The sequence below is a fragment of the Falco rusticolus genome, chromosome 4 (genome assembly GCF_015220075.1).
Source record: "Falco rusticolus isolate bFalRus1 chromosome 4, bFalRus1.pri, whole genome shotgun sequence".
In the NCBI taxonomy this organism is placed as follows: Eukaryota; Metazoa; Chordata; class Aves; order Falconiformes; family Falconidae; genus Falco; species Falco rusticolus.
The window spans coordinates 103,991,492-104,017,074 of NC_051190.1; the positions used below are offsets into that span (position 1 = coordinate 103,991,492).

At 35.7% G+C, this 25,583-nt stretch overlaps 1 protein-coding gene across 4 annotated transcripts in view; it reads left to right on the forward strand.

Annotated features, from left to right (window-relative positions):
• TOP2B (DNA topoisomerase II beta) overlaps positions 1-25,583 on the forward strand; it is a 65,446-nt gene that overhangs the window by 8,187 nt on the left and 31,676 nt on the right. For all 4 annotated transcript variants that reach the window (XM_037384089.1, XM_037384090.1, XM_037384087.1 and 1 more), the window contains exons 2-11: positions 9,687-9,860; positions 10,521-10,611; positions 12,666-12,729; positions 13,994-14,139; positions 14,912-15,009; positions 16,456-16,668; positions 16,750-16,923; positions 23,200-23,301; positions 23,384-23,521; positions 25,009-25,147. In XM_037384089.1, the coding sequence (XP_037239986.1) occupies positions 9,687-9,860; positions 10,521-10,611; positions 12,666-12,729; positions 13,994-14,139; positions 14,912-15,009; positions 16,456-16,668; positions 16,750-16,923; positions 23,200-23,301; positions 23,384-23,521; positions 25,009-25,147 (1,339 nt within the window). The remainder of the gene's footprint in view (positions 1-9,686; positions 9,861-10,520; positions 10,612-12,665; positions 12,730-13,993; positions 14,140-14,911; positions 15,010-16,455; positions 16,669-16,749; positions 16,924-23,199; positions 23,302-23,383; positions 23,522-25,008; positions 25,148-25,583) is intronic.

Sequence of the window (25,583 nt, forward strand, 5' to 3'; positions counted from 1 at the left end):
TTGTGTTTATTCCCTTGCTAGTTGTGTACCATGGTATAAAGGTAGAAGAGTGGCAAGATGTCTGGAGAAAAGTAACACCAACTTAGAGCAGCTGATACAGAGAGAGTTGTAGTGCACGCAGCCATTCGTGGTTGCTCCCATGCATCAACACAGAGCTCTGTTGGCTGAGGTAGTGTTTTTCATCATATGCTACTTAGTGATCCTAACTTAGTCTTTTCCACCACCATTGTATTACAATATTGTCATGAAAACTTTGAAGTATGATGTCACAATCTTGGAGTAAAACGGAGGCAAGTTGCTTGGAGAAGAGCAATTGCTAGAAGTGAGGCAGTTACTCTATTGTGCTATTAAGCAGACCTGGGAGAAGATTTTTCTTAAACTCACAAATAAGAATCTGTGTAAGCACGAGAGGAATCAGCTGAGGATGGGAAGTTCCTTACCTGGGTTTGCTGGTGGAGGAGGGAGGTGGTCCAGATACTTTAGAGAAAGCAAACCCGGAATTGTATCATGTTAACCTGTTTTCCCTGATACTAATTAAATCTTTCAGAATATGCTATGTAGACTATCACTCAACTGGCAAAGAAGAAAGACATACATGTCAGGTAACAGAAAGATGATGAAAACACTGAACAATGTAAAAATTAATCTCAAAATATATTTGAAATTATTTTGTGATTTTTGTATATGGTACTTTTTATGGAGGGGTGAATTCTTCTGCCTGCCAGGATGCAATTCTTAAACTGCAAATTAAAGGGTAGAATTTTGATGGTCTTCAAGATCACTTCAGCACTTAGTGACCAATCCTGAAAGGTTTTTCGTAGTAACTTCTGTAGGAATGTTGTGGGAGGATGAGTGGCTAAGGAGGGGGCAGTTCTGGAACAGTGCTCAGGCTTTTTCAACTTGTTGCTGCCTCTGTTTTCTTCCCCCTGAATTGCTCTAAATGTCTGGAACACCAAACCTGTGTTCCTTTCTTACAGAGTTCACTACAGGATTGAGACTAGAATACGTAATGTATTTGTGCAACATGTAAAACATTTCAAGATTTGTAAAATCTCCAGAGGAGCAGTAGATGTTGCATAATAGGAAATGAATGATTAACTCAAGCTACTTTTTTTAAAGAGCACTGGATTCATATTTAATGTGGCAGAAAAGAACAGATTTTGAAAATATAAAACACAGAAAACGTGGCTGTGTTAGCATAGACACTTCAAATAATAAGAAAGCAGATGTATCTGTTATTGTGGAGCAAACTGTGGTAAGCTGAGAGGAAGCAGTGCGGTCATTCATAAACTTCTAGAGTTTGATGTTTGGGACAGTTTTTAAAAAGAAAAAAATGTCATTGACTTCCATGGTATCTTGTGTTAAGTGAAGAAGATGCTGTTGCTTTTCTGTTGAAGATTCTAGGGAGCAGACCCTTAATGGTTACTACTAATCATACTGTGTTCTTTTTTAGGTCACATGTTAGAAGTACAAAACCCTCAAATCTTACTGTCAAGTTAGTTTAGTATTTCAGCGCAAGGTAGACATGCAAATCACATAAAGGTATACCCATCCTAATATACTGATAGCTGTTACATTCATAAATGTTCAAAAATGTGATTCTGTTGTACAGTGGAGAATTACTTATCCAATGGCACTCTTCAGTAGGAAGCAACCTTTAATGTTTGGGCTCTCCTCTACCACTGCTGTAATGTAGCTAGTAATTCTGAAGCTGATTAGAAAAGACTGGGCTTTGGGTGTTGTGCAGAATAAAATCTTCAAGTGGATTCAGTCACTTCTTCCAGCTCATTGCAACTTGACTCCTGTTACTGTGTTACTATGCCAGTTAACATGAGCTGAAAAACTACCCTGTTTCTTTCCTGCTCTATGTATTCTCTTGCAGCATGAATGTCTTGAATGTTGTCTTACTAATGTCTGAAACTTTTTCTGCAGTTATTTTCTACAGTTCACTTATTAATATGAAGATAGTTCAGCAGTGTAAAATTATCTTGTGGTATAATATGGGTTAGCTTGGCTGTAGAACCCATAGGATCTGGAAGGAAAGATCATCACAGTGCTGTTCTTGGATTGTGATATTTCACAAAAAGCCTGAATGGATTTCAGAGATTTTGTTCATCAGAGGGATCTCTTGGGTTGTGTTGTTCCCTTTCAAAGTAATCTTTTCAACTGGGAAATGTAAATGTGCTGAGAGCCTAGCATACTTGCACAGCATTCAAACTGGTGATACAGTTAAGCATTAAAAAGGGCAAGGGTATAGGCAACACTGAGTTCTAAGGAGGTGCTGCCAGATGCTGATAACATAAAGTTCTGATGTCAGTACCTCTTCACTAGCCAAGAAATCAAGAAGTTGAGGGCTTGTGTATGAGCTGATTGATGAAACAGTGGACCAAACATATGGTCATTCAGTGACCAAACCACTTCAAAGCATTACTGTTACTCTGTAGGAAAACTGTCTTACATTGTCTTAAATTTTAACGTGGATAGATTCCTTTCCTGTGAGAGTCTTACCCCCTACACCCACTCACCCCTTCCTTGTCTCTCAGCGTTAGCTGGAAAAACAGATTCTTAAAAGACTTAATTTGTTACCAAAGCATTCATAGATGTACTTTTTGATACTGGGTAAACAATATCAAAATTATAGTATTGGAATAGAACTTTTTAGTGGATAGACAACTAAAAAATTTCAGACCCTTAAAAATGTAACAGTAAAATTCAGTTAAATTGTCATCATGCATGGGCAAATGTTAGACATTTGCTTTTAAAGAAATTGGTAAAGATCAGGATCTGAATGTACTGCTGATTGTGTCAAAACTTATGCCAGATAAAGCGGAGCTATTGCTGTAGTAACTTAATATAAGTGTAAGTAAATTTATATTTAAAACAATACGCATAATTTTCTGGTCAGAAGTAATTATAGTGTATGTAATATTTGTACAAAAGTGGTGGTGTTCACTTTTCAAAAGTCTTGTGGAGCAGAAAGCAAATCCATACATTTTCATGTAAGCCTAGTGTGCTACTGTATTGCGCATAAATATCCTAAAATAAGAATGATTGTTTTGTTTAGCTATTTAATAGGAAGATGAAGTGATGTAATGCTAAGCATGTAATTTTATGGTGCAACTAATCAATCTAATGATATCTGCTGAAGAATATGGGTATTTTTAACCTTATCCTCCTAGCTGTATATTTCTGCTCTTTTCGTTGCACCACTACTTGTCTGATTCTCTAGCAAGCTTGTTCAGAAAAATAAGCTAGTAAACAACTAACTGCTGCTAGTTGATGAAAAATAGGGGGAAGTTCCATTTATTCTTTGAACTGGCTTATTGTGAGGTTGGTTTGATTTCACTATATGGAGCAAAGAAGCAGGGGAACAGGAAAGAAAGGAGGAATGTTTCCCTTTTGGCAGCAATTAACTGTTTTGTTTTTCTATAACGGGGAGATCTGACCATCTTCAAACCATTCTATAACTGAATCATCATAACAAAACTTTATGGAATGTGATGTTTTCAGAGTCCAGAGCAAGTTCTCCAAACCAGGAGATAAAAAATTTAGAAATTTAAAATTAATAAACTTGTTGGTCTCACTGGAGTGAGACTAGCTCTGGGTGAGTTTACTGGGAACTCTTTCCTATGATCATCAGCTTTGGGGAGGATATGAGAGAGAGATTTAGTTCTTGCTGCTAATGGTATGCAGTGGTCTATGGAAACTTGCTGTGGTAACAGGGAATTGTTACTTTTGTGTGTTTTCATCTTGGCAGGAGGGCCAAACCATTTGTTAAACACAGCAGGAGTGTGGTTTATTTTGAAACTCCCTCCAGTTTTGTTTTCGTGGTGGGAGGTATTCTCAGCCAGAGTTTTCTTTGGAGGAATTGCAAAATGTTTAGGTAACAATGTATTCGTTATCTAATTTTTGAAGTCAAGAAGAGGCTGTTACGATGCAATATTTAACATCACACTATAGTAAAGTTATCCATAAAATTGCCTAGAAACTTTCATATTGCACCTGTAAATTCTTTTGTGATATAGCATATCTTTCTCAGAAGAGATAGTTTTGTTTTGAACTGTAAGTGGTAGAAAATCTACCACATTCCCTGAATTTCAGTACTTAATTAACCTCCCTAGGTTTTACAGCTTAATTACACTCAGTATTTACTGTCTTGTCCCACTAAATGTGCTTATCCTACACTTTATTTAAGGGAATGTAGGACACATAGCATGTGCTTTTCTAAATTCTTATGTCCCAGGGCTGCATTTGCCTTTCAAGAGAAAAATTGTTGCATGTAGTAGTTTTAGGAGGTTAAGGCAGAAAAGACAAAGACCAAGTGAAGGTAACTTCTTGTTGACATACTAATGTCTCTGTTCATTTATGCTTTGTCAGTCTAGAAAATGAGCCCATTTTTGCCACCTAACATGGGGAAGAAAGAATGGGCAGGCTAAAGAAAAACAGGTATTTGGGGGTCTTTTGTTGTTGTTTGGATATAGTTTACAGTGTTGAGAAGATGACAACAGTGGTCAGTATAGGATTAAGTCTGTGTAAGTGGGGAGAGATATTAAAGTTTTTTTCAGGATTTTCAACTTGTTGTGACAGTGTGAGATTCAGCTACTTAAATAAAAGTGAAGCTTCCACATAAAGTAAGGAGTCAAACCAAAGATGTATATTCCAGTTATGGCAACACTGAAACTGAGGATGAAACCTAAGTTCTTTGCTGTTGTTTTACATTTTACTGCCTATTTAGATAGGAGTAGTTCTCTGGGGTTGCCAAACTGTCCAGATCAAATGTGTATTAAGATTTAGCTGTATTAAGTGCAGCTATTTGCAGCGTAAGTAACCAAACTCAGCATGGTGACTCAACATGATTTTGAAATGCAAAGGAGGTGACATGACCCAGTTTTCATCAAAAAAGGTAATAAAAATCTCTGACTTAGTATGGATGTCATGCATGCTCAGTTATATGCAGAAATGTCAATGGATGAGACTGTAGGAATTAAAAAAAGCAAAATGTGAAGAAAGAAGATGCCAAACCCAAGTATATGAGTTCTTAGGCTGAAGGTAGACAGTAAAAGTCTTGTTGCCAAACTGTAATCTAATAAAGGCTACTTGGGTTCTGACTCCTGAGATCGCAAAAGGGAAGAACGGCTATAGCTTTCACACAGTACTAGGCAAATTTACAGCAAAAACATCTCCAAAAGAGAAACTCTGCAGTTATACTGGAGAAAGTAGTTACCATAATGAAATATAGTTATGTTAGCACACACAATAGTCTTGATAGAGCAAACTGAGCAGCAGCAGCTGTTAACTGAGAATCGGTATGTTTTCCCATACAGTTACCACTATGCTGTGTGTGTTAAGTGTTGAAAATGCTAGCCGTATCTGAGAGCTCAGTATGAAGTGTAACTGGGTATCTATAAAGAAGAATGCACAGTGCAATAGGTTACAACATTCCAAACTACTTAGGGATGGTCATCTTGTTGGCTTATACATGTATGTGGATGTGTATATTTGTCATCAGTCTGGAGGGTTAGGAAGCATGAAAGACTATTTGGAATCTGTAAAGTCTTGAATGTCACCAGAATGTGGGGAATGTCAAAGGGTGTCTAAAAAAAAATAATATTGAAAATTGGCAACTTGAAGTTTGCAAAACAGACCCTGAAAATTGGGTAACCTGTTACCAAACAAAAACCAGACTTACTGTGAAGCAGAAGACTTAAGCCCTTTGTGACACTTTGTTAATTCTCTTTAGGGGTTTTCTCGTGCAACAACAGCTGGTGCTGTTTTGAAAAGTGTTATTGGAGCTTTAACACTGAAGATACTTCGTACAAGACAGAATACAAAAGGCATTATTGAGACAATTGCAAAATATACAGAAGAGACTGTCAGTTTAGTAACACTGCAGTTCAGTGCTTACTCAGTTAAAAAAAAAAAAAGGGGTGGGGGAGCTTTCCTGGTATATTTACTTGAATTTTTAGTAGAAACTCAGCAGATGAAAGCACTTTTTTAAAATTTATTTGTTAAGTTATCAAGGAAAAAGTAATGGGAAGACTGTTGGATATTTGTATCCATAGATATGTCATGGATTTGGTGATGAAGAATTTCTCTCTTTTTGGAATGAGTTCTAAACATCACTTGAAATCTAAAAATGTCCTTCAAGATGGAGATACAGGGATTCGGCTTGGTCTTCTGTTTGAGTCCAGCACATCCCAAAAGGCTGGAAAACTGCAGTTCAGCGAACTTCTGACGCTTGCATGCCTGCATAATAATATTATGTTGTGTATTGAATGCTTTCTGGCTTTTGTTTTTATGCTTGTGTTTCAGTAGTGTGTTAAATTTTTAAGTGTTTATAATATGAGTTTATTGTAGGATTATAATAATAATGGAGGATTGTACAAATAAAATCTGTCCTGCTCAGTGACAATAAAATTTAAATGTTTAAGTAGATCATACTGAAAAGGTGTTTGTGATGTCTTAGTAAAAACTATAGAATTAAAGTTCTTTAAGACTACTCTTCTCCTTTTTCTTTCTTTTTTTTTTTTTTTTTTTGTAATAATCACTGACCAGGAGGAAAAAGTGTTATGCAGATCCTTTCTTTGTTTGGTTCCTCCCCTCTTAACACACTAATTGGAACATGATAATGTGTTTTATGAAAGATAGACATAGCTGTCACAGAGAGTAGGGTAACAGAAGTTCTTTACTATTGCTAGGTTAAAGCAAACTCACTACTCCCCAAGAAGTGACACTTCTGCAGGATTAGCTCTTGTTGGGCATCAAAGTTTGTCTAGTTGTGACCTCTTATTCGCTGTCAGTGATGACAATCTGTCAGTAGCATCTCAACAGAAGATACAGTTTTGATACTCCAAACACTTCTTACTGATAAGGTGGAAATTATAAACTCCTTCAAGCTGTCAGGAAGACTTCCACTGGAAAACCGAGACACATTTCCTAGTGTTGTATTGAAGGCAATGGCTTGTAGGAATCCCTTCCCAATAATTCTTTTCTGTAGTGATTTTTCACAATCTAGAGGCAGTCATTCAGTCATGATGAAATGGGCTTTTTCTAACCTACTGACTCTTGCAAACATGTTGTGGCACAAGTAGAGCTGTTGGAGATAGCCTAATAAATTCAGGCCGCAATTTTCCTAAGATCTGAGTTCTCATTCCATGTTAACGTGTTCCTGGGTTGTCATGCATACAAGTAGAGGCATTTTAGAGAACTGTCTCAGAACAATCATAAGAACACAGTACTGATGTACGTGACAACTGATAAAACCTTGGAGCCTAAGAATAGGAGCAAATTGAATAGTTCTGTTTGAAGAAGATTCTGGTGGTCTTTACACCTGTAATTCTCTTGCTTTCTGTGTGAATTGCATTTCCTCTCTTCCCTTCTTTCAACACCTACTTAATCTGAGAAGTATTATTTTCTTTTCCTGCTAATCACTGGTCCCATTAGAACAAGTGAACATAGTAAAGCAGTGCTAACAGAACTGTGGAATCTGTAAGTGAGCTAAGGGTGACTGATGAGGTATGATGTCAAGGATGATCATAAAGTGAAGCCTGTGAGGTTAGAAAGATACATATATAAATATATATAAACACATACAGTGAAACTCATTGGAAGCTTGGACATCTCCAATGAAATGAAATAAAATTTACATTGCAAGTATTGGCAGTGCTTCTCTAGTAACAATTCTCATTCCTCTTGTTCTGTATAACAGTTTAATCTATCTATTTGCAAAGTCCTTTTTCTTTTCTGCTTGCTTAGCAGGTCTATGGCTAATGTTTTTAGGGTGATGGTGGTGAGGTTGTCACACTTTAAGACCAAATGACAGTGTGGAGGCTAAATTAAGTTGGATACTAAAACACTTTAATCTCGCAATACATGCTGCAGCTTCCCTGTTTGGTGGGAGATGTGATGTGCTTCAGAATAAAACTCGTGAGAGCTAGTGCTCTCTGCTGCATGTAATCGTGGTGCAGATTGTGGGGTCCCCTGGGTTCTTTCCCCCTCTTATTCTGGGTGTTGTCAGTTACAGGACTGGGTAGTAGAGAAGACTTGATTCTCATTTTGTCTGTTCAGGTTTACTCATGGCCAAACGGCTGTTTACATCAGTGGTGCACATGGTCTGCTTGTCTCAAAGGTTCTTGAAGTACATGTTTCGTAGCGTTTCCATAAATAAACTAGAAAAATGTGATCTCTAAATCTGGAAGAGAAAGGTAATTTCCTTTGTTCTGAATAGAATGTAATGCTTTATTCCTGTGCCTGCTGGCAGGGGGTGGGTGGGTGGGAGCCGGGAAGCATCAAAGCTTAAATAGTAGAAACTGGGAAGACAAATTGGAATAATACAGGGAGAATTATCCTTTAGTTGTATGCTGTAGGTTATGTTTGGCCTTTCTGAATCTGCTGAAGTTGTTTGGGTGAATTTATTATTCTTTGCTCCTTGTTCCTGTGCTTATATGCTTTCCTACCCTTTGCTTTCACTGCTGTCCAAGGCTGCAACGAAGGCTAGATTGAGAGAGAACTGCTGATGCTTTTTTCTGGCTGAGAAAGTTACATGGTGACTGGTTAATCCAGGGTGGGAGTTTAGCCTGTATTTATTTTATACAGAGATTTACCGGGAACAGCTAAATGGGAGTGAAATATTTACCTGAGTGTCAAGTGGGTTTTGTCCTCATTATTTGTCTGGTCATGTAACACCTGCCTCAAAGTTGGTAAACCCCCTGTAAGAGGAAGAGACCATTTCAGGTATTAGGCAGGTGGTGACAGAATTTTTTTCTGTTATGTCTGTTAGCCAGGCAAGTATATCATGTGAGTTCAAATTATGTTTGATTGGTATTTTTAAGATAATTCCAATTTAGAGGTAAAAACGTATACTGTAAAATGCCATACCTAGTCTCTTGGTAGATATGCTCTTATTATCTCAGAATGGGACTTTCTGCATTTGGTTGCTCGGAGAGATTTTAACTTTTCCTTTTGTGTGGGTTTAGTTCAGTGGAAAGGAGGTATTTGTCAGGAAAAACTTGCTGAAAAATGTACCAAATCTCTCTATCCTTCCCCCAAAGGTGCATTAGTTTTCTGTAACACTGCTTCTTCTTCCAGTTGAGGCATTTTGCACCATTTCCAGCCACATTAGGCTTGAATTCTGTTTCAATTCCAACATTAATCTGTGATTCTCCTTTTTTACTGTCCTTGGCTTATTTCATCATGAAACATTCTAAACTGGGATTGTATCAGGTTTAATTACTTCAGTTAGAGAATGTGAACTCTAACAATTGAGAAGCCATAGGAGAGGCGTTACAGTACTGAATGAATGTCTGAAGTCAAATATAGAAAAGTAGTTTTACTGTGATTTTTCAGAACGGTGTTCAGTGGTTTCAAATGCTTAAGCACAAAATGAATGATACAAATACTTAACCTGAGGAAGTGGCTCTTTGGTAATATATTGTTGTTCCCTTATTTTGGTTTATCATGCTTAGTAAATCACTAAAGTTTGAATGTGTTACAATTTGTTAAGAGACTGTATAATCTGTTGAATTTTTTTCTATTGAGAAGCTAGTTTGATCTTAATACATCTGAAAACAACATTTAAATTATATGTCAAGTTTTGATTTCATTTAAATCTGTCAGGTTTTGTTTATATCTAGAGAGTGACAGATTGAGTGAATGAAGTTGATTGTTGGAATCTTTTTTTTTTTTAGACATTATTTGATAATCAGATCAATGCTTCAAAAAAGGAAGACTCAGAAAGCATTAATAAAAATGACACTTCAAAGAAGATGTCTGTTGAGAGAGTTTATCAGAAAAAGACTCAGCTTGAGCACATCCTCCTCCGTCCAGATACCTACATTGGGTCAGTTGAACCGTTGACTCAGGTATGTGTCACTAAATTTACAGTTTTAACAGTGTTTGTTGTTTTAAAGAGGAAATTACTGTTCTGGTTAATAAATAGGTATGTCTCTACTTTTCTGAATGTTCTGAATTATCATGCTAAAAACTGTGATCGTGTTTACGTATGCATGTGTAGGAAGGGGTCAAGAGAAGACTTTTTAAAGCAGTGCTTGATTCACTGGAAAGAAAACACTCAGAAAATGTTGAATTTCAGTCAAAATATAAACACACACTTATGTGTGTTTGCAAACATGCCTATGTGCATGCAAATATATATACATGTTTGTAAGTAGCATTTGCTCTAGGTCCAAAAATGCTTTGGTCTGTTTGTTTAGGTAGAGAACAGAGAATTTAAGCCACCTGCTGGCACTTTTTTCAGCCATTTTTGTGAAGTTGCAAATTGCTTCCAACTTTGCTGTCTATACTGTTGAAGTTCTCCACCAAGCAGAAAATAGTGGATTTTCATTATGGAAGTCTTTGTGGGTACAGTTGTAATTTTTGCCAAACTTCTGCTTCTACTTTTGTCTCATATAACAGCAACAATCAGATTGGAAGAGTAAAGTTCCTGAAGTAAATAGATATTAGAGAATCATAGACTGGTTTACCAAGACAGTAAATTTTTTTATTATTTTTTTTACATGTAGTTAATGTGGGTTTATGATGAAGATGTAGGAATGAATTGCAGAGAAGTTACCTTTGTTCCAGGCTTGTACAAGATCTTTGATGAAATCCTCGGTAAGTATTTTTAATGATAATGTTGCTTTAGCATTATGGAGTACACTTTTCTGAGTGCTCTCAAAGCACGTTAATTAGTATCCAAGTTTAGCATTATGGAGAGCACTTTTCTGAGTGCTCTCAAAGCACATTAATTAGTATCCAAGTTTAAATCACAGACTTAGAGTCCCATTGAGCTACACTGCATTAACATTTTAGTGCATCCCAGCATTATAGAACAATTTAAAGAGGGAAGAGTTTTCAGTTGAGCTTTTAAGAAAGTGTAAATATTTGTTACTGAATGTCCAAACTAGATCATTCTTTGTGATCAATATTGTTACAAGACTTTTAATCTGCAAAGTTGGTAAGCACCACAGTTTCAAGTAACATTTGAAGGAAGATATTCTTTTGAAAGAAGACAACTGAAAGTTGTCCAAGTGTTAACTTAGATCATCATTTTGTTAATCATTAAAACTACCTCCTTCTGTACAGAATGATAGTGGTGGTGATGGTGTTTCTTGCATGGATCATTTCTAGACTTCAGACAATCTAAAAATGAATAAGTATCATACTTCCATTTAAAAAACATGGTGACTGAGGCACAAACAAATGAATTCTAGAAAATTCTGAAGTGCCTGAGTCACTGTGACTTACTAGTTTATGATACTTTCTTGCTGACAGGCCCACACTGAAGGCTCACCAGCAGCAGAGATGCTCAGCATCTGAATAGTGTGCTGTCTGCTGAACGGATATTTTGGGTTAATTGGCATGTAATCTTGGGCTAATCATGTCTTATGAAGTTATGTTGTAAAGATTGTTTGGGTTTACATCATAAATTAATTTATGGTCTGCTGAGGTCAATGGAAATCTTGTCATGACCTTCACTGAGTTCAGAACTTCTCCACACCTCTAAATCTGTGCTTTACAGCATTGCTGTTTTAGAGGCAATGAAGACTGTATCTTTGTCAGGTGGAAGGGAACAATTTTTTTATTTTTATTTTTTACTCGTTCAATTTTAGTAATATGGGAATGAAAATCTTTCATCACTTCTGTTTTGAGTGCTGCCTCAGAGATGAAATTTACAGCCTTTTCACAGGAGGGAGTCCACTTCCATCTTGTCCCATTCAAAAGGGAGATCATTATTATATTGTTCCCCTAGTGTTGTGTGGCCTGTTGCTTCTTTATGTAGCACTAGTAAGTTCTCCACAGACTGTGGTTTGAGATCTAGGGGTCAGTGTAACAACACTACCAAAATGGGACATTGTAGCTGTGCATGCTTTTGAATGAAACTGCACTTAATGATTTTAGCAAAAGCACCTTGAAATGTTTTATCTTACACTGAGATCCTTATAATCTATTAAGATACTGTCCCTTGGTGTTTTGGGGTTTTAGTTTGATCTATCTTATAGGTGATAAGACAAATGCTGAAAATGATTGTAATGTGTTTTCATGGTTAGGTGGCTAATAGTGACATGTCTGATTTCTGTTGTTTGTAGTTAATATACATTGGAGTGCAGTTTAATTAAATTCTGATCAAATGCTAATTTCCTGTTATCATTCTTCTGATCATAAACTGTATAAACTGTTTACGAACTAACTTAGAACTGTAATAAGTCTCACAGGCTCTTTAGAGATAACTTCTGCAGTCAAAACACCCTTAATGGATGTGACTTTTTCAAGATTAGTTTTCAGTTGCAAAAGGATGTGTAAGATGATCTGATACATACAGTTTTCTAGAGTTTTTAACATAAGTACAGCAAGGGAAGAATAAAATGCTCAGTATGTTAAGGATAGTTACAAGAACAGGCTCACAAAATACACTTCTATATTTATTTCTAAGATAGTCTAACTGCTAGAAATAGTAGTTGTAGGAAGGTTAAAAAATACATTTTTGCAGATACTTGGTCATATTTATAGACTTCAGTAATATGATAAAGAATATACACAGAGATGCCAGATTAAGAAATACCTGACCATTGTATCTTGTGGTGGAATATGTATACAATCAGTTTTACCAATCAAGTAATTAATTATTGCTCCTAAAAAGTGTTAATTTGTGCTGCTTTGTTTCATAGTAAATGCTGCTGACAATAAGCAGAGGGACAAGAATATGACTTGTATTAAAATATCCATTGATCCGTAAGTAAAAGCATGTTTTCATTTATTTTCCCTACCAGTGCTATTGTAGTTCACATTTGTACAAATGATTTTACTAAATGAAATTGGATTTTTTTAAAACAAAATAGTATTTTTTGAATTACTTCCATTAATCTAAAAATATTTAATATTTTAAGATGAAAAGGTGAATTAAAAGTGGTTATTAGTAAGTACTATCATTCTAAATTTATAATAATTTGCTCTCCCAAACCACTCACTAATGTTTGATTGAATGAAACTTAAGACAGAAGGTTATAACATTCATGATTAGATGAAAGCTTGGCAGTACATAACTATAACCAGCCAGGTTACTCATAAATACCAACCTTGAGGTTTAGTAACATGATTCTGCATCTCTTGAACTTCTATGTTAACTCCTGTAGCATTAGGATAAGATTACGTTTGGATTAGCTGTATCACATTGAAACTGCAGATTGTAAATATGTCGTTACCACTGTTTTTAAAAATTGAATACGAGAAGATGTTTCCTAATAAGTACCACCATAGTTAAATAGATGTTGATTGGGTTCCTTTAACATTACCGTTTCAGTGGCATTTAACTGAATACTGACTGTTTTAGACACCTAATTTTCACACCTAATCTTTAGGATAAACATGCTGAGAAGTAATTTTTCTGCAAGTTTCCAGTGCATTATCAGTTTCTGTAGAGAAAATTGCTTTTATCATGGAGTGAGAGGGGAATGTAGTGTAAATCTGCCTGACCTGTCATGGTTTTGAACTCTCTAAAACTCCAAAATGAAAATTCTGTGTGAGAGCTACAAGTATTAATGATGCCAGACCTTGATGGATTTTGGCATTGATGCATAAAATAAGTTACTGTTCATCGTAACTGGGAAGTAACAGTTTTAAACAGATGATAACTTGGCTGTGTCTGGGTGGACTTCAGTGAAACTTAACAAGCTACATCTCTGACTCAAGCATAATTCTGTCAGTAAACTTCAGGATGCTGTTGCAGATCATGCTGATAGTGAAAGCTCTTTGAACAGATTTTTGGGGGTTATTTTTATGATATGAAATACTGTCATATCGACAATTATACTCCTTCTAGGACATCTAATAAGCACAGTGAAGTGTTTTTTTGTAATAGAAATTGATAGTTGTGAATAAACGTAGTAGGAATATGGTCTTTTATTGTATTTTATGTAGTTATTTAAACAGTAAAATGTATGCAGGAGTCTGTTTTCAAGATTACATTCATTGGCTTAATGTCTTCGCTATTTTATAGGGAATCAAACATTATCAGCATATGGAATAATGGAAAGGGTATACCAGTTGTGGAACACAAAGTAGAAAAAGTATATGTACCTGCTTTAATCTTTGGCCAGCTACTAACATCCAGCAACTATGATGATGATGAGAAAAAAGTTACAGGCAAGACTATTTAACATACTTGGTTTTGTTTGATTAAGCCATTGTTTGCCTTTCAGTATGCTTTCTCTTCTTTTTCTCTTTCTGTTCTGTTTCATATCAGATGATTAATTAGTCACCATTGCTATAGCTCTTTGTTACAGTAAAATTACTGAAAGAAAAAAATCTTACTCCTTAACACCAGTGTTTATAGAGAACTTTACCTTTACATCTTTAATGTCAATACTCATTATTCAGTAACAAACAACATGTTTTCATATATTAATTATAACATGTGTAAGCATTTAAACATTTGTGCCCTTGAAATGAAGGGAAAAATAAATCTAATAAATTATGGTATGATTCATTATTCTAAATGTGAAGTAACCCTAATGTGAATCACGAATGAAAGCTAGTTTTGTTCTGTCCTACCTTGTATATTTTGCCCATATTATGATGTGTGGTTGCAGTTACGTGGATCCGATCGTGACATAGTTTTCAGTTGGATCAGGGTTTTTAAGTCACTCGCTTTTCAGCAAGCAACTGATATATCAACATATGGGAAGCAATGGGAGCATTCTTGCATTGCGGGGAGGAGCAAACTGCTCATTTTGAGGCAGAAGCAGTTGCACCAGATTGGAGGTAGTGTGAAACTCCATCTGCGGCATCCTTTGACAGCCGTTGACATGTGGCCCAACTTTTGTCTTACATAGGAACATTTTGCTTTATTGGCATACTCTCTGTATACCATAAATATGGTTCTGCTGTAATAACTTACTATATGTTGTTTTTTCAGGTGGGCGCAATGGCTATGGTGCAAAACTTTGTAACATATTTAGTACAAAGTTTACAGTTGAAACTGCTTGCAAGGAATACAAACACAGCTTTAAACAGGTATAGAAATGATCTCAAATTTTTCTTTTCTTTGCTGTAATTATAAATTAAAATGTAACATGATTTCTATATTTAATGAATATTTCATGAAATGAATCATTTAAAATTCAAACAGGTGTGTAAAGTTTACAGGTTGGATTAGTTCCGTCAGTAAAATTGGTACTTCTATGTATTAGAATTTGTCTGGGATTTTTTTATTAAGTAATAACTTTTCTTGGGAGTGTTAGGTAACTAAAAATGAAAAAAAAAATCTTCTGTTAAAACTAAGTATATTCATGTGCCTGTGAAAAGGAATATATTTAATTGAAACATTTTGTAGTTGCTGTTACATAATTTGTCAAAAAATCTTTCTACTTAGCTGTGCAAACAATTATCTAGATAATTTTCTGTAGTGTTAAGAGAAAGATTTTTCAGTGTTTATGTCATGAATTTTAGTATTCAGTCATGAATTTCATTAGCTGGACTTCAGTGCAGGCCCCCCCCCCCCCCCCCATTTGAACCCATTGCTCATTGTTATTATTGACGCAGTCCAAGGATTGAATGTAATGTGATCTACTACATAAAGCTTTGAGATGGCCACCTTGCTAAAAGAATTTTACTAAGCTCTTCTTCTAAGAGTGTTAGATTCCTTGGCTTTGGAATCTTTTCCAGTTGGTGGCTTCTTTGTCTTTTTTTTTTTGGACAAATAATTAATTTCTGGTTATGCTGCCATGTCATTACATAAACAATACATTTTGATGGTTTTACCTGACTTTTTAAAAACTTAGTATTTTCTGCTGATTGCCAAAAAAAATTAATATAGCTTTGAGTGTACTTCTTGAAAATGACATGCTTTACAATTTAGATGTAAGCGCTACGTTTTCCTATATTTTCAAAAATTGTGAAAATACAGTATAACAACTTTGATATATGCTGTGAGTAGGCATTCTGGTTGGTCTTATAAATGTGCTCATGTTCTTAAAGAGGGAACAATACCAAAGCTCCTGAGTCAAGTCTGCACAAGTTGGTTTGTCAAGAAGCATGCTCTGCTACACTGTACAGCCACAAAGATGCTATCTCAGAGACTACAGAATCTCTGCACAGGGGCTAATAAACCTCTCTATAGAAGTGTTACAGACTGAAAGCATTAAACTGGTGGGCAATAAGGACTGTTTAGCCAGTTCACTTGTATCTAATTTAGTCAGTTCTGTGGTGGGCTCTATTTGCATTTGTGTCCATCAATGTGATGATAACTGCATATTTACAGAAACCACAAATCTACTGTCCCAGATACTTGCGCAAATCTTGATAAAGCAATTCATTTTATGCATAGTGTTTTACAAGATGAAACTTCTAAAAGAAGTCTGAGTTTATGTTGTGTAACTCTTGCAATCCTAGCACAGATGAAAAATGGAACAGAGAATATCATGTATTGTAAACTAACATTAAAATGTTTTGTTTCCAAAGACTTGGATGAACAATATGATGAAGACCTCTGAACCCAAGATTAAGCATTTCGATGGTGATGACTACACATGCATTACCTTCCAGCCAGATCTATCTAAATTTAAAATGGAAAAACTTGATAAGGATATTGTAGCCCTCATGACAAGAAGAGCGTATGATTTGGCTGGGTCATGCAAAGGCGTCAAAGTCATGTTGAATGGGAAGAAATTACCTGTAAGAGCCTCATTTGAAATATCTTAAGTGTACTGAAAATTTGATGTGAAGAATAGTAATTGTTACCTGTATTACTCATAGGTAAATGGATTTCGCAGTTATGTAGACCTTTATGTAAAAGACAAGCTGGATGAAACTGGAGTTGCCCTCAAAGTTATTCACGAAGTTGTGAATGAGCGATGGGATGTGTGCCTCACTTTAAGTGAAAAAGGGTTTCAGCAAATCAGCTTTGTAAATAGTATAGCTACCACAAAGGTGAGTAGTTACATTAAATGATAAAAAAATGTAAATGATAAAAATGTATGCTAAGGTTATGCCCAGTCAGATAGTTCATTAAAAAAAAATAAATAATCTCAGTTACTAAACATAAATAGGTGAGAGAATCCTTTGCATGAGAGGAACTGGTAGAGCAATTGGATGTAGTCAAAATACATTCATAGCAGTATTTCTGAATATGCACTAGTTTTTAAAACACTAGTAATCATTATTAGCGATACCAATGTCTTATGTGAGCATAATACCTGGTATTAATTAAATATAAAATGAATGGAACTATTTTATTCTTCCTTTTTTAAAATATTGTAATAAAATAATTCTGAAATTAAGGTAAAAAAATGTACAAATCCTTTAAAAATTAGTTGCAGCAAGTTTTGGAGGGCAAAAAATGGCTTTTGGTGTTCTTGAAAAATGGCTTTCCGTTTATTGCTTTATGATGTATAAAACTGGCCTGAACTATGGAAATTAATTTTTTTTGTGTTATTTTTATTTGTATTATATAAGAGGATCTAGGTGTTCTCTGTACTTACTAGCAGCTGTAGTAGTAGTGAAATGATACCATAGCAAGTCTTCAGTTATGATAAAGCAGCAATATGCTCAGCATATAAAGTACAGTCTTCGTGCTTCTCAAATTGCTGGCGTGTTCAGGCACCGAGGCAATTAACTGAAATCAACTAGTGCAACTCTCATTTATGCCTGTTTGGTGTACCCCAGGTTTAGGGATCTGGGATCCACCATGGTGAAAGAAAGTCTTTGTCGTTTCTGCTATTCGCAAATTGCATCAGATGAGTGATCTAACAGTCAAGCAATTCTAGTCATTGATGAGGCAGTTTTTAGGGAATCTTAACCAGGAGCTTCCCAAAGATGAGAAAGATAAGAATTTGTAATCAGACACTTAAACCTTCCTTGCTCACAGGAGTCAAACAAGAAAATCCTAATGGTAACACAAGTGGATGATGGGCACCCATGGTTACACTAAGTGGAGTCCCAAGTCTAGGCAAGTGCCCAGGACTATCAGTGTTAATCTTGGTGATAGACGATGTGTAACCAGTGTTCTGGTGTTATATAATTTTTACTGCGTAACTTCTTCCAGTGTGATTTTCAGTGTAGCTGAACCAGCATTCAGTGGTAAGGGGCGGTAGTTAATTTCATTGCAGAATATTTACTTTCTAAGTGTGCATTTTAATTAAATGCTTATCTGCTACTTGTCAAAACCAGGGATAACAAATGTATCTGGTAGTTTAAAGGTTAAAACTTAGTTTTAATTCGGGCCTCTTTATGCAACATAAAGAAGAAAAATAGCATGACCTTAAAGATGATACCTTTATGAAAAATAAAAAACTCCACACCTTTATGAAGAAGCTGGCAATGTAGAAAAACGTAATACTGATTGATATCAGGTTAAGAAAATGTATTTGAAAAAACTGAATACTTATTGACTCCTAAGTTAATGTATTGCATACACTTACTCAAAAGATTTTGAATTTGACTCTTTTGGATCAATTTTCACCCATCGTGCAGTTACACATACATTGTTATCATATATTCTTTAAGAAAATTCATAGAAAAAGTACTGTGTATTCTTCAAAGGTAAGTGTTGTAATTTCTAGTTTTTCCCACTCTCCCGATCCATGCCTTATGTGTGTGACTGGATGTGGAATGTTCGGGGCGGTGAACCACCTCACCAGCAATTGATGTGCAACTACCCACTGATGAGACATAATGGCTAGTAACTAACTGCGTCAACTGCCTGTTCCCTTATCTGCTAACAGGTGAGGAGCTCATTTCAGCTGTTTTTTGGTTATTTATCGCTGTTTGCTGAAAGCTTTTCATTTCTGTTTCTGGATAAATTTCACCCAGTCGTAACTTCCCTTCCACCTTTTTCAAACTTGCCTTAAATTCCAAACAAGTTTTTTTTTTAGGTTGATGGGTTGTGGGTTTTTTTGAGGGGTGTGTAGAAGGTCAGGCAGTATGTTGAGGCACAACTCCCTTGTTTTGTTCTTGTAAATTTGTTACCTTGTCCAGGTCCCTATTTATTCACAATTTAGCCGCAGTAAACCACTACAGAATTTGACTTCGGGTTCTGAGGCAGCATTTGAAAGAATGTTTGTAGCTATTATGGTTGTGCAGATAACCTTTACTGAGACTTGTATGTAACTGAGTAAATATGGTCTTCTCAAGTTCTGAATTTTAATAGTAGTTGTAGTAGAAACTTCAGTTATTATTGTAGCAATCTAATGGTATTTTTAATATGGTGGCACTGCTAATTCTTAATACTACTAATCATTTCAGCAGAAATGCTCAGCTAAATCAGATGCAGTGTCAGATAGCAGACGGGTGGAGGGAGCATCCCAACCTCTTAAAATTTGCTGGAGTTCAGCAAGAAATTCTGGACAATTCCAGAGCTTGACATTTTGAGATTTATTCTAATAAAATAAATAGAAAACAAATGCAAAAGAAAATAAGATTTTGTCTAGCTAATTAATTGAAAACTTCAATTTTATAATTAGCTTCTGAATTTGTTTACCATATCAACCATTTGTCTGTCCATAGAATTTAAATATGACTTACCTCAGAATTAATTGAGGCTGTTCGTTATGGCTGACAATATCAATAGCATATGTATAGGAGCCAATCTAAGCTTCATTTTTAAGATCCCAGTTGTTGGCATTTCATCCAATACCCTTGCATCTTGAAGGCTGCAAGGCTGGGATTCAACCGTAATGGTTACCTTCTGGGAAAAGAAGGTTATGCAGTTTTGGTACTCTTTCTCAGAATACAGTAGTCATAATAATCACTGACAGCCCTCTAGATTTAGAGGGTATTTTTCAGTCTTGTATTAAAATGTGTTGACAGTTGGGGCAGTTATAGGCTGTTATGCTTCGATAGTGGGTAAATGTGCCACCTACTGGTGAGATGGTTGAAAGGTTCCCGACTTTGAGCTCTGAACATCCCTCACTCATTGCTACACACTAAGAATGGACACAGGAATGGGGAACTCTTAGAGTAACTAATATCTTCTAAGAACAAGGATGCCTGGTAAGTAGCTATTTTTTGATATGCCAGATGCTAGTTTTAGAAAAATATTTGGAGCGCTAAAATTGTAAATAAATAAGTAAATAAATTGCTAAAGTTGTAAATACAAAGATATGCTGAGATATTCCTGTAAGCATAAGTTTTCAGTAATGTGGTGAGTCAAAGTAACGCATTTTAAAATTGCCATTCAAATGTGGAATTTTTGGAACATGGCATTTGATATCTTCCTGTAGTAGCTTTTCTGTACGGTTTGAAAATTGATTTATTTGTCTCTGAAGTGGCAGGATGTTGATGTATCAACTCTCACTTTAATTCTCCCTGTGTTGAAACTCTTGTCATTCATATGTGAATAAAACCTGTTGTGTTTTAATTTTGCTGTATTTGGAGGTTTGGGTCGGGAGGTTTTTTGTTTGTTTGTTTTTAAGAAGAAATGCCATGAAAAATACTTACATGTATAGTGCTTCTAAAACACACTAGTGGTTTTTGTTGCTGTTTAGTAGGTGATTCTAGAGACTGACAGAAATCATAGATGGTTTCTTTGAAGTGCAAGTACTGGTTTGTTGATGACTAATGATATTAACCATCTTAAGTAATTTCTTTACCTCCACTCTTTTTTTTTTTTTTTAAATATCTACTTTCTACATGAAGTTGATTACACAGCTGCTATCTATCTCCCATCAATTCAACCACTTTAGATCTTCACTCTTTTCAGACTCATAGTCTGCCGTAATTTTTGGGTTTTGCTTGGTAGTTGTTTGTTCTTTCTTTTCCTCTGTCTTTTTGGCTACTGTTTTTTCTTAGTTTTATTGTTTTCCATTTCTTATTTCTTATCTATTCTATACTTCCTCATAGCCATCAAAAGCTTTTTTTTTTCTTCTCCTCAGTTCTCTTTTTAAAACAGCTTTAAAGCAGGAGGGGGTTTTTTGTTTGTTTGTTACCTAATGGTGAATGTCTCCATAGACATGTTTTCTTTATTTCATCCATCCTAATGCAGATTGGTCTGAACAGGAACCATTATTTAGTCTGTATTTTTATGAGGCATTCACTGATACTAAGCAAAGGTGATCTGTGTAAAATACTGAGCACTGACCTAGGTATGTTTTAATTGTATAGCATATGCCTACATCACTCTATTCTTCGTTACAAGGTAATAGATACTAGTGAAAGCATTGTGAACTTTCTGTAACAGCCAGTAGAATTTAACATTTTATTATTTGTACCTTTTTGTCTATAAATTTAAAGGAAGGCATTTGAATCAAAAATGTAAACAGCTTTCAGATATCCAGGGTTTTAAGACCGTTCACAATTTTGACATCTTTCCAAAGAAAGCCTGCCTCTTTACTTGTAAGGGAAGTTGTGTCGCCTTGGACTTCTACATATTTAAGCATACTTATCACCGTTAGTTTAGACTACAGTAGTCGTTGTTCGGTAGAGTTAAAGACTAGAGGATACATAATTTCAAATACTAGTTGTTCCTAATCTGTTTTATCTGTGATGTAAGTTTGTGCTGGTTTAGGCTTTACTGGTGGTTCTGGTTCAGATTACTTCTGCATTGTGGAATATACTCCCTAATTGATAGGTTCCTTTTACACATGTAAATCAGTAGTCATTGTTAGCATGTAATAGATCTATAATAGACCTCTTTTTTCAAGAACACTTATGTGAAATGCTTTTATTTTCCAAGCAATTTAATCTCAAAATTACTTGTCTTCTAGCAGTATGTTTGGGGTTTGTTGGGTTTTTTTTTTGCTTGTTCATTTTTTTGGTGTTTGGTGGTGGGTTTTTTTTGTAGCTAGTTTAAAGTTTTAAGTCCAAAGAGAACTGTAGCTAGAGAAGGTGATAGAAGCTTTGGGGCACCTTTTGAAGATGTTCAAATGCTTAGTGCTTCCCTATTGAGACTGAATTTCATCAATAGTAAAACCACTGTTTAAACATTGAAAATAGTATTTTCATCACCGTGCTGTATTGCAAAGCATGAGTTATATATGGCTTCAAAAAGGGAACTTTTCAGGGTCTGTTATAGTTGGAAGCTGAATACATTGCCTCCACTAAAAGTTTTCTTGCAGTAATGGCTTCACTTGAAATATCGAGTTCGAAAGACCTTAAGCAAGGATAACCAGTACCCGGTCCCCCTTTTTTCTAGGGTAAAAGGAAGAATTGTGACAGTCACTGTGAATGATTCACTTTCAGCTGTTACAGTGCAACAGAGGAAGCAAATCCTATATATTCTTTTTTTTTTTTTTTGCACTGTAATGATACAAGAAATTGCTTATAAGCCTTTTTTTTTTCTTCTGCATTTGAGCAGCAATTGTAAGGGAGTCCAGCTGACTGCTTGTTTGCTACAAAACAGGTGGCATCATGATTGTGTAGCTACAAGTCATTGCCCTGTGATCTCCTAAGGGGTTGGTTTGCCAGCTTATGATTAGCTGCGTGCTCTGTGTGTATCTCTTGTTGTTCCATCAGGTATGAATTTGGGGCAGGTTTAGCCTCTGGTGAGTCTTAAGGAGAACTACTCGTCTCCTTAAGGTTATCTTACTGTGTTCTTTTAGCGTTTCCTGAATCTCGTGGTTGGCTATTTGTAGTTTGCTCTCCATTTTCCCTTGCATAAGCCCCAGGCTAGCAAAGAATGCTAACAGTGTTTATTCAAACAGTTCTGTAAATACAGCTAAGAAAAGGTGAGATGACCTTTGGGAGGGAATAGGCATGGATGCTGTGTATATGAGGGTGCACTCTTGAACCTTTTTTTTATGAACTAAATGGGAAAGTTTTAATTTGATGAATGAATGTGTGGTGGTTTTAGTTCAAGGTTATTTGTGTGCCTGTTAAAAAGATACCTTTTGACAGCCGTGTGGTGTTTCAGGTACCATCCCAGTGCTATAGAGTAATTTTCAGATCTGCCCTACTCTTTAAGTTTTTTGTATCCTGTTACAAGCTGTTAGCAGCTACATTTCCAGTCTACCACTGTACAGTAAATGAAAGGTCTCCTGCTTCTTCTGTTCCATGTAACATCTGTCATCCTCACTTGTATGAAGACTGAATAACATGAAAGAGAAACTTTTAAAACAAATTTTCCTTTGTTATGCTGCAACTTAAATTAGGAAATTCATGCACATGAAGTATGATGACAGGAACTTTGTTAATATGGCTAAAATCTATTAGGAAATTCAATGGTTTTGTTGTTTGTGTTTTTTTTTTTTTTTTGTCTCTTCCCTCATTAAGGGTGGTAGGCACGTTGATTATGTGGTGGATCAGGTTGTGGGCAAACTGATAGAAGTGGTGAAAAAGAAGAATAAAGCTGGAGTTTCAGTGAAACCATTTCAGGCAAGTAACTTTTGTACAAAAATATTGAAAAAGATGAATGTGGTAATTTTGTTGAGTAAATTGGTTTCTATGTTTTCAACAGGTGAAGAATCATATTTGGGTTTTTGTTAATTGCTTGATTGAAAACCCATCATTTGATTCCCAAACAAAGGAAAACATGACGTTGCAGCCTAAAAGTTTTGGGTCTAAGTGCCAACTATCTGAGAAATTTTTTAAAGCAGTAAGTAAATCATGCTCCTTTTTTTTTCTGTGAAGCAGAAATTGACATACTGGATTGAATGCATTTATGTTATGTAGCAGAAGATTAATTAGTTCATTATGGTACCCTGGTGACATTAGTATACTATGAAAATGGGATGGAGGAACTTCTGTTCATTCTCTGGCCTTAATAATGGATGCAACGACTGTGTTTTGGCTGTTGCCCTGGATTTAAAAGTGAGCTTCACCTGATCATCTCATCTGTGGCCTAAACATAGGCCTTGACAAGTTTTTTGTGTTACATTTTTCTGAAGTTGAGAATGTTGTCAACCTTATTCATTGATGTCAGTCTTACTCCCTTTCACTGAAACGAAAAGAGAGGGAGGGAACAAGTCACGTTTACTTTTCTTCCAGTAATAAAGGAAATGCAAAATTGTGGCTGTAGCATTCAAAGTGATCATTATTGTCAGGCAACAAGTTTAGAAATTTTGGCTGTAGATGGGTTAAGAATTGGTACTCTAAATGAATGTATTAGTAGAAACACATGGTAGAGGGTTTTCCTCTACTACTATTTTATACAAGGAAGGAAAAGTAAAACTCTGTTAGTCAGAAGTCAGTACACAAAGTCCTGTTTAGTGCCAGTAACATAAAGGAAACTCCAGTACTAAGGAGAATGGTGCCACTGCTAGTACTCTTGGCGTCAAAACTCAACTTATTGTATAGTGGCTTATTTTTCTGTGTCACTGCTGACATTCTTAGAGAACTTACTGGAAGAAATAACACAACTCAATCTTGTATTCGTTCTTCAGATTTCGTTATATATATTGTATTTCTATCAGTAGGTTCGATTTACAGTGCTTCTAATATGCCCAGAAGTGAAAATTGATCTCCAGAGGTGTTAAATGTGCAGCAGAACCTCTAACCAATGAGTACTCTATTATGGGGGATAACAAAAAGCCAAAGCTCACAGTATTTTCCTCCATTTGTATTTTCTTTTGATGTGAAACCAAACCTAAGACAGTTTTATTTTAGAAAGTATGCTGTATTTTTGCTGCCAATGTGTTTCTTAAAAACTGAACAGTTTCTCAAGTGGTTGACATAGAGCCTTATTCTTGAATGCTTTTGATTGTCTTTCAGACACTTTCAGTCATTTCCAATAAATATCCCATAAGGTTACTTTTTGCTGTCAAAGTCAGGAAACAGGTGCTTGATACCTAAAATGTCTCAGCACATCAACCACACAACGTAAGACTCAGTCCTCTTTTCCTCCTTTCACCAATCATGCAATGGGTGGAAAAGAAGCTGTGTGAATGTTGTGTTTTGGTTTTGTGTATAAAATGCTAAACAGTAAGGTATGTGTTAATTCCTTGACCTTTTCTATGTTGCATTTTTAAAAATCAAGAGGGCCTTGAGGACCAGTGTTAGATCAGTGACTTAAAATTGAGATATAAGAATCTGCTGTGTGAAGGTTAATTTTTCTCACCCACAATTCTGATCTGTTACTTACAGGCCTCTAACTGTGGTATCATAGAGAGTATTTTAAATTGGGTCAAATTTAAGGCACAAACTCAGCTGAACAAAAAATGTTCATCGGTGAAACACAGTAAAATCAAGGGCATTCCGAAACTGGATGATGCTAACGATGCTGGTAAGAACACTTACCTTACATAGATTATTTTTTTTTTTTTTTCACAGACATCATAATTTTAAACCTGACTTTATTTCTCATCCTTATGTATATCTTTTTAATAAAAGCCTTTCTAGTTTTCTAAATTTTCTAGAGCTGGAATTAAAGCATGATTTTGAGTTTGGTATTTGGAACAGTGTCCTCTCTAGGGTAGAGAATGAGTAACACTGGTTCAAGAGACCTTTTTCATGAGATTTTAAATGCCATTAGGTTCCTATCTGGGAGTATAGGGCAAACAGGCAACCTCTGCTGGCTTGCTTCCTAGCACAGATAGGAATCGGGATCAGATGGTGATCTTTGTGCCAGTCGCAATTGAATGGGGGCTGTCCTTGAATTATTTGAGGGGCACATATGACTAAGGAGTTTGAAATGTTGCCAGCCTGTGTTAGTTGATTTT